The sequence below is a fragment of the Mastomys coucha genome, unplaced genomic scaffold, assembly GCF_008632895.1.
Source record: "Mastomys coucha isolate ucsf_1 unplaced genomic scaffold, UCSF_Mcou_1 pScaffold23, whole genome shotgun sequence".
Lineage (NCBI taxonomy): Eukaryota > Metazoa > Chordata > Mammalia > Rodentia > Muridae > Mastomys > Mastomys coucha.
Window position 1 is genome coordinate 96,635,289 of NW_022196906.1, and position 9,825 is coordinate 96,645,113.

At 50.0% G+C, this 9,825-nt stretch overlaps 1 protein-coding gene across 1 annotated transcript in view; it reads left to right on the forward strand.

The window, feature by feature from the left end:
• The first annotated feature begins 1,596 nt into the window (after positions 1–1,596).
• Positions 1,597–9,825, forward strand: part of Slco2a1 (solute carrier organic anion transporter family member 2A1) — an 84,084-nt gene continuing 75,855 nt past the window's right edge. Inside the window, exon 1 of the mRNA XM_031343411.1 lies at positions 1,597–1,991. Within this exon, the coding sequence (XP_031199271.1) occupies positions 1,896–1,991 (96 nt within the window). The 5' untranslated portion in view covers positions 1,597–1,895. The remainder of the gene's footprint in view (positions 1,992–9,825) is intronic.

The following is a 9,825-nucleotide window of genomic DNA, read 5'->3' on the forward strand; positions in this document are numbered from 1 at the left end:
TAGATAACTTTAAAAGTGCCTGAGGCTAGAGAGATAGCTGTCAGTAGTGGGCCTGCCTTGCAAGCAGGAGGACCTGAGTTCAATCCCATGTAATCAAAGAGAACAATTATGGCCGCATGCACTTATAATCGCAGGCCTGGGGAGGCAGAGACAGGTGGATTCCTGGGGCTTGTTGGCCAGCCTCAGGTCAATGCCGAGCCAGTGAGTCTCCCTTTCAAAAACAAGATGGACGACATCTGAGAAACACTTAGGGCTGTCCTCCGGCCTCCACCTCTCCTTCATTCTACGCAAGAGCACTTCGTGGCTGGGCTTTGGCATCAGGCACCGCTGAGTTCTGGGTCTAGTTCCTATTCTGTGTGGTTTTGGTATCTCTAATGGATCCCACTGGCATCCTTGCCTGTAAAATCCAGATCATCCAAGCACCCCTCTCTCACTTAGATCTAGCACTGGCGGTACAAGAAATCTGCAGAGCATCAGGCACAACCCACCATGGATGTTGGCCTTCTGTGCCCAGTGTACAATGTCACCCCTAACTACCGGTGTCCCACAGTGGTCAAGCTTGCTGTGGGTCCGGAAAGCCTGTATGTACTTCTCTCTGCAGGTGAACAAAGCAACCAGAAGTTGTCCGCTGTCCAACAGCCTCTGGATTGTTGCTGTGTCCAGAGTCCTCGGCCTCTGCTTGCCAGAGCGTAGGAAGAAGTCCCCAGATCATCAAACCCAGACCAGAATTGGAAAAACATCGACCTTCGTTAGAAATAAACGAAGCAATGGGCTCCATCCTTCACCCAGTCGGTGTCCTCCATATTGACATCTTTTCCTGGGTTGGGCCGGGAGAAGTGGTTCTGCAGAAGACAATAGAGTAGGAAGCTGGAAGGATGCCTCCTCCGAACTGCCTCAAGAGCTTTTGCTGGATTTCTTTTGGCTTTTTCTGGTAAAGGCTCACCTTCTTTCCCTAAGGTCCAAGTCCAAGAGAGGAAAAAATATCTTGCTCACTCCAGCCTTGCAGAGGAGGTCAGTGCGGGGGCAATCCCGAGTCAGACCAGCGCTTCCTTTTGTCCCAACCCCCAGCACTTGGAGGCCAGACCCGCTGACACTCGACAGCGCCTGCAGTTTACCTTGGCTCCGTTCCAGTGAGTTCGAGCCCAGCCTTGGGGCGGCCCCCACCTCTCCACCTTGTTACGCCTTCCCACCCTCCTCTGCAGCGCAAAGAGCAGTTTAAATATAAATCAGTCCTCAGCACAAACAGAGCTTGGGCGGCGAGTCTCAGAGCCATCACCGGAACCGAGGGCCCAGGTTTGCGGAGCGAGTGCAGACACGCAGAGCCGGGCTCTGGACAACCCCAAAAGCCACAGAGACTCCTTGTTCCCATCCACCACCCCGTGTCCCTCGAGTCCACTCTAGCTCCCCACCCCTTCCCAGTGTCGCGCCCACCTTAAGTCCCCAGGTCTCTCCATTGGCCTGCAGCCTCCTGCCCCCTCCATCCGCTGTCCCCTTCCTTGGGGACCCGCCATCTCCCCGCACGTTACCCCCAAACCCTAGTCCGGGCCAGCAGGACCTGACTGATAGGCAGCCAGGGCTCACCCAGGTCGAGTCCCAGAGCCTCTGGGCTTCCGCAGTCGCGACTCCAGGACCCAAGACACCTGCCTAGGGGAGGCGGCAGCGGCTGGGCGGGGGCTAGCAGCACCTCTGACACCGGAGGAAGAGAGGGAGGAGAGAGAGAGCGTTTCATCATCGCCGCCACTTATAAAAACTTCTGGGCGCTCACTCTTTTGCTCAGTCTCCGCGTCGCGCTTTGGCTACCGCCGCTGAAGCCCGAAGCACCGGAGTCCCTCAGAACCTGACCCCGGCTTGCCGCCACCGCCTTGGCCCGGCCAGGGGACGTCGCCCCAGTCACGATGGGGCTCCTGCCCAAGCCCGGAGCGCGCCAAGGCAGCGGCACCTCCTCCGTCCCAGCCAGACGTTGTTCCCGCTCGGTCTTCAGCAACATTAAGGTGAGTAGAGTTCGGGGTAAGAGGGCGGCAGCGTGGGTGACACAACCTAGGACATCGATGAGGCCAGTCCAGGAGTGCACCCGGCTCCCTTCTCTGTCCTCGGTGCCACATCCGTGGGGCCTAGCCCAACGCGTGAGTGTCAGGGAGTGCCTCTGTCCTTCTGTCTGTCTTTCTGTCTTTCTGTCTCTGTGTCTCTGTCTCTGTCTCTGTCTGTCTCTGTCTCTCTGTCTCTGTCTCTCTCTCTGTCTCTCTGTCTCTGTCTCTGTCTCTGTCTCTGTCTCTCTCTCTCTCTGTCTCTCTCTCTCTCTCTCTCTCTCTCTCTCTGTGTGTGTGTGTGTGTGTGTGTGTATACTGTCCTGTTCTTCCATGGAGATAGAACACCTCCAGTTTGGGTCTTTACTGTGGGTGCGCTCTTCCTTAATGAGAGTGGATGCAGAGGAGCTTGGCCAACACCTTGTGGGCAACAGGCTGTGGGCATCCTGAGATGCTGCAAGTCAGAGCGCATGCACCTTGTCCCGGGCAGATGGTAGAAGCTTGCACTACTTGCCTCAGTTTCATCTTTGCAGTAGTTGCAGACTAGATTGCTACCTGGCTGCAAAGCTCCCAGCAGTTTTGAGAATCTCCCAGCTCTTCTGGTCTCAAGAAAACAGCAGGCACTCGAGGTTTATGGAGGAAGGTCACCAGAGGTGCCTGTGGCCTGAGAGTTATGGGGAGTTATAGAAGAAAAAAAAGGGGGGGTGTTGGAAACTGTTAACATGAGAATGCCTTCTTTGATAAGGCTCAGAAGTGAGGTCCACTTCCCCGCAGGTCTTGAAGGACCTGGAATGGTTGAGTCCTTACAAAATTTGGGGGAGAGGTTCCTGAAGAAGGTACCTCCTGGAAGGGGCTAGACGACCTTGGCCAGACATCCAGGCGCCTTGGGGTCCGGCTAACGTGTGGTGCAGAGAGATTATTTCCCACAATTCCTACGTAACGGGTGCTACAAGTATGAGGTGCCCAGACCTCACATGGGAGGATTGGAGCAATGTGGGTGGTTATGTGTGTCTAACAGAAAGAGACTCGGGGGTCAGAGTGAATGCCACCCGTGTGCTCTACCTCAGGCTGTTACTGGTGGAACTGGGGTTTCTTGTGGGAGCCCTCTTCTGTTACCACCACCACCACCACCACCACCACCACCACCACCACCATGGTTTTAAAAGGCTACATTGATTTACCATTAGAATATTCTGAACATGGAAAATTGGAGGTAATTGAAAACAGCCCTCAGATCTCCGCCCCTCTAGCCAGACCTGGATGGGAATACCATGTATTATTTTGGTCCTACCAATTTAGAAGGACTTGGAGAATTAGGGAGATTTTTTTTAAAAAAAACTTGCTAATTAGAAAGAAAGGGTGTGTCCAAGGGATGGGTGGTCTCAGTGGAATGGGGTTGTGGCAGCATGGGATGGGAGGTCTCTCTCACTTTCCCCAAGAATGGAAAGAGAGGTGGCTGTCCCAGGATTGCTGACGGTGAGGGTGACAAGAGTGACTCAGTACCTCCAACCTCTAAAAATAAATGGGTGGCAGCTGTTTTGTTGAAAAAAAAAAAAAAGATAAAACCCACATTCATATGCTGGGATTCATGCCTGAGACCTGGACCCAGGCCAGTTGGCCTCAGAAGGGAGAATGAAGAGCTCTTATCAGTTAAGAGGTTTTCTTGAGTCTGTTAAAACATCTCCTTGGTTGGTGGATAATAAGCATCAGATGACAGGCAGTGTGGAGAGACCCCTCCTTAGCCAGGTTCATCCTGGAGACCCTAGGCACACCCGAGTGGAGAGGCTAAGCTTTTCCTTGCTGATGAATCTAGCCTGGGCCTTTACTGTTTGAAGAGAGATTTCCTCCTCTTGATGACAAGTTGGGTGAATGCCTTATACCTTCCCAGCAGGGGAAAGGTGACACAAGTGACATGGGGCAGGTGATAAGGGACATCCAGCCCAATCACTTGTCATTTTGCTGGGATCTTTGTCACTGGGATGGACTGTCGAGAGTGGATGCTGCTGTAAACCCATGTTCCACATGATTCAAGGGAGGAGTAAAGTCTGAGAATACAGATCCATGGCCCAGCCCAGCCACTTACTTCCTGGGTCACGCAGGACACATGGCTCACCTTTCTTGGCCCTCTGGGGTCCTTTTCTGAAAAAAATGGGTGTCATGAATAGTTCCCATCATGCACCTCAGTAAGAATGACCTAGGTAAAAGTAAAAGAGGGTCTTCCCAGGGTGAGCCCCAAGTGAGATCACATCTCACTTCTGTAAACAAGACTGTGTATTCTGGTATCATCCAGGGACTCTGGTTTCAATGCTAGACCAGCTTACCTGAAGCCCTGGGTTCCATCCTTGACACCACATTGTGGGCCTGCACAGTTCAAGCCGGATGGAGGTCCAGTACTGAGGGGGTGGGGAGTGAGTCCCACCTCTAATCAAGATACTGTTTGCAATTGATACCAGCAAAGGCAAGCATCAGTTTTCTTCAATGGAGTGTCCAGTGGTGGTAGGGGTAGCAGGGGTGGCAGGAGCCATGGCTGTGGAGAGAAGCACTGTCCTCCCAGCCCCCTGTGAGCACTGTACCTTTTACGCTGGCTCTGTAAATGGTGACAACACAGCCATCAGTTAACAGTACTTTAGCCAGGTCTGAAAGACATTCAGGAGTGGGTACAGAGGGGACCCAGACAGAAATCCCCAATGCCAATCTGCTCCTGCCTCTTCTCTCTTCACAAGGCTCCATAAAAGAGCCTTGTGACTCTTGGAGGAAATAATATCATTATTATTATTATTATTATTATTATTATTATTAATTATTATCTGTGTATTATCTTGGCTGTCCTGGAACTCATTCTGTAAACCAGGCTGGCCAATAACTCAGAGATCCACCTGCCTCTGCCTCCTGAGTGCTGGGATTAAAGGTGTGAGGCACCACTGTGCAGCGAGAAGGAAAATTTTTATATAGCGTGTATATGTGTGTGAGTGTGTATGTATACACAAGTGGACACACAGATATGTAGAGACCAGAGGACAACCTACAGTATCAGCTTTAGGAACATCCTCCATCTCCTTCGAGAAAGGGTCTTAAATGGCCCGAAGCTCACTGATTATGGTCAACTGGCTAACCACTGATCCCTAGGGCTCCCCTGTCTCTATCTACTAGTAAGATTTGGGCAATGTATTTGGGCAATGACATTCTTACATAGGTGCTATGACTAGAACTGGGATCCTCCTGCTTACAAGGCAAGCACTTTCTAGGTTGGGCTAACACCTTATCCCCTGGGAAGGGTTTTGCTTCTGGTCTGTTCTGTGGTGCTGTAAGTTGAATCCAGAGCCCTGTAAGAGAGCGTTCTACCCCTTGAGTCACCTCCCAAGCCCTTTGGGGTGAAGCTTGACACCTCCTCCTGCAGGAAACATCTCCTGAGGCTTATAAGAAGATTCTTCAGAGTCCCAGAACCTGCTCAGACATCACTGTCAACTAGCCTAGTACAGGTCTGGGACTCCAAATTAAAAACAGGTTCCCTGGGAGATCCTGGGGCAGGAGGGTGTTGGGAGGAGGTAAGGTCCGCTCCTGACTTCTCCTGGCAGCCTCAGACTAATCCGAAGTTCCCTAAAGTGAAACAGCATTTTGGAGTCTGCTGGTGATGCCTGCCAGCCAAACTTGAAGAAAAGCCATGCCCAGTTGAGGGTGGAGGGGCTCTCCAGCAGAAGAACATGGAAGAGAGAAAAGAAGGACCAGTCTCATGGCTTGGTTTGAGTGTCCTGGGAGCTCTAATGGGGATAAAGAACTTTGTTCTTGCCTGGTTTGTGACTTCTGAGGTCTTTGACCCCTCAACCCTGGTGAGGCATCTTGAGCATCACGTCTTGGTTTCCAAAATCTAGGGCATTGTGCCAACAATCTAATCCACCACCAGGAAAACACCAAGGCTCACCACCTCCTTCCAGGGGATGCGTTTCTATAGCCTTCAGAACAGTGTTCTCTTCTCAGGAGGCCATCTTAGCGAGTTTATCAGAAGGTAGGGGAAGAAAGGGGCCGAGACGGCGTCTCCAGGATTAGAATACTGGAATCCTCTCTGGGATGATGTTCTAAGCCCTCCGTAGCTTTTCTCCTCCCAACACAGAACAAATGAGAGCAAGCCACATTCCTGAGGGTGGAGAGTCCCTTTCATCTGTCCTGATTGTGACATGACTATCTCTTTTTCCAAGCTAGGAGACCCAGCCTGGGCTGTTGGGATGAGGGCAGGCTTCCCCTCTCCTTGTCTTGTCTCAGCGTGTCATTGGTTATGGTTGTTGGTAGGGGAAGGTGAGAGGCCTCTGACCCTCCTCATTCTCCCCTTCTCACCTTTACATGGGTTGCAACCACCTCCTGGCAGCCTTTCTGTCTGCAGAGGCACTGGCTACACAATGTCTGCTATGGACCCAGTCACAAGGGTGGGGAGGGGGGCACCAAGAAGGTAAGGATAGGGAGACTCAGATGCTGAGGGGGGGCGGTTTCCTGGGAACTCCCTCCCCCCCAAGAGCCCTATGTGGGGATAGAGGGTTGCTCTCTGTTTAGTTTTAGACTCTCTAGAGATGGTTTTCTCAAGGAATGCTGTGAAGAAATGGGGGGCGGGTGAGGGGTGAGTTTGTCCTTGTTCGTGCTCTACACGGGTTGCCGTCACTGGGGCTCTCACAGTGGCTCTGTGAGAAACTTACTTGTGTTGATAGTACCGGGCACAACTTGATTTGTTTAGAGTCTTTTAGAAAATGGTTTTTGGTTTGAAATGATGACAACTTTTTAGCAAAGCTGGTCTTAGAGGTCCTGTGTATCCTACACCCACTCCCCCTCAGGGTTCCATGTTATATAACAACAATAATTACAGAGGATATCAAAAGCAGGAAATCAACATTGCTATCTTGTGCACATACAGTCTGGTCCTGTACTGCTTTATCATAGGTAGATTTGTGCAGACCCCACCCATCTGAGGATACATCTGAGGGCGTTTCACCACCAACCGCAGAGAAGTGCCTTATGCCAGCTTGGTGAGAGTCTCATCCTCTGACCGCTGTCCCCAAGCCCCAGCATTGTCCACTCTCCATCTCTAGGATTGTATTTCAGGGATGTTACATAAATGGAATCATGTAACAGGTGACATTTGAAAACCATGCCATTTTCATTCAGAGTAATGTATTTGAGTTCCATTTGGTCTAAAGTATTTCATGGATCAAGAGTTGGTTCCTTTGAACTGTGCCTGAGGAGTACTATGCCAAGGTATGGAAGTACTGTGCTTCGTTTACACACGTTCACTTACTGAAGGGCATTTGGCTGATTTCCCATTTGGGACTAGTTCAGATAAATCTGCAAGAGAGATGTTGTACCGGCTTTTGTGTGGACATAGCTCGTAATTTCTCTAGGGTAAATGCTGTGGAGTGGTGCTGGGTGGTGTGGCCGTTGAACAATGATACTTTTAAACAAGGAGCTTCCCAGCTCTTTCCCAGAAGGCTCATCTCACCTTACACGTGTGTCAGCTGCTTGGCGGGTTCGTCAACCTTTGATGTTGCCACTCTTTTTTTGTAAAAATTCTAATAGATGGGCAGTACCGTCTCTCAGTGTCTCGTTCATGTTGTCCTCATGGCTGGAGAGGTCAAAATTGGACTTCTTTTCATGTGTTTGTTGGCCATTCATGTTGTTATTTTCCTTTAACATTGTATAGCTTTGAGAGCTCTTTGGGTATACCAGTTATAAGTCCTTTTTTTGGGTTATTTGATCTGCAGATTTTATCTTTGAATCTGTAGGTTGGTTTTTTTTTAAAGTCATTTAAAATGGTTTTATGGGGAAAATCCTTAATTTTGATTAATCCCAATTATTGGGTCTGTGTGTGTGTGTGTGTTTGTGTGTATACACCTGCTCACATGGGAGCACACAGTAGTTAAAGGACCTTAGGTGTTGGTCCTCAATGTCCATGTTGTTTGAGACAGGGTTTCTTTCTTTCTTTCTTTCTTTCTTTCTTTCTTTCTTTCTTTCTTTCTTTCCTTCCTTCCTTCCTTCCTTCCTTCCTTCCTTCCTTCTTTCTTTCTTTCTTTCTTTCTTTTTAGTTTTTTGAGACAGGGTTTCTCTTTGTAGTTCTGGCTGTCCTGGAACTCACTCTGTAGACCAGGCTGGCTTCGAACTCAGAAATCCACCTGCCTCTGCCTCCCAAGTGCTGGGATTAAAGGTGTGTGACACCACTGTCTGGCGAGACTGGGTTTCTTGTTTATTGCTATATACAACCCCAGCCTTTGTTTGTTTGTTTGTTTGTTTGTTTTTAAGCTCATGCAGGCAGGTTACTGAGGCAGGCCTGGGACTCCTGATCCTCTTGATTTCTATCTCTGAATTGCTGGGGGTACCAAGTATGTACTGCCATGTCTGGCTTACATATATCAGGCTTCAGCAGTTTGGATCCTCCTCTTGGTGCTACATCTAAGACACTTTCCTGAATCGTGGCTCCTGAGTGTTTTTCTCCCCAGTATCTTCTTGTAAATATCTCCCAGTTTCACCATTCAATCTATTGCACAGTGAGTTGTTTTGTATAGATGTGGGGACTGGGTCAAGGCCTTTTCTGTTTTTACCTCTCGATGTTCCTGCACCACATCTCTCCTAACTTGTCTCAGTGCTCTCGGGCAAAGCCAGTTAGCCGTTCTCCTGTGGATCCATTGGTTCTTCATTTAGCTCCATTGCTGTACACCCGCAGGTCCCTCCTCGTATCACTGTCTGATCTTTGTAGCTGTGGAGTGAGGCTCGACGAGGGAGAAGCTTGCTGTTGCCCTGTAACAGTGTAGTTATCAAGCTTGCTAACTCGTGGAGTTTCCCTGGCCCTTTGGCTTTTGGGATGATTTCAGGGCAGATTTCAAGCTTGCTTTGGACAATGAGGCTGAGTTCTCATGTACCCTGTCCCCTGCTGGCTTTCTGGTCTCAACTGATTGGCTTTTCTCCTTGGACTTTTAGATCTGTGCCTCTAAATTCTTCTTTATAGGAGTGGGAGATGTCTCGGTCTGCCAGGTATTAACTAACCATGCAAGCATGAGAAGCTGAGTTCAGAACCCCAGCACCCATGTAAAAGTCTGGGAGCCATGGCACAGGCCTCTAATTTCAGTGCTGGGAGGGTAGAGACAGGAGGTTTCCCGGAGGCTCCTTGGCCAGCCAGCCCAGCAGAACCCATAAGTTCCAGGTTCAGTAAAAGCTTGTTTCAAAACTAGAGACTGAGAAAACACTTGCTGTCAACCTCTGGCCTCCACAAGCACATGCATGTACACGTGCACGCATGTGTATACACACACAATAAATACAAATTTCCTTTATAATCCTAATGACAGTCCTGAAGAGAGGTGTCCACACAACATCTCCATCTCACAGCAGAGGAAAAAGAGAACCACACGAGGCTGCGGGCTGAGTAACTGGCAAAGCAGGAATCCTCTCCCAGTCCCCTTCCTCCCATGACCACAGAAGAACTCTGTCTTTTAGTTTCTCTCATCTACGACCTGTAGGCTTGGGCTCTGTGGTCGCAGGGTTCCTTTCCCAGACTCAAATTCTCATCTCATGCTGGCAGTCGCTGATTGAGATGAGACTAGGAGTGGACCAGTTGGATCTGCGCTGTGCTTGGAGGGGTTCTATGGACCCGGTGGAAGCAATGAGATTCTTTTATGGATGCCCTGCTGACTTGGCTCAGAGGACCTTGGTGGCCTGGGTCTGCCTGACTGTTGGATGTTGATTAAATCTTCTCAGGGGCGGAGAGCAAAACTAAAGCAGACGTCAACTTGGACTTCACTGTGGGGGTGGGGGATGGGGTGATACTGTG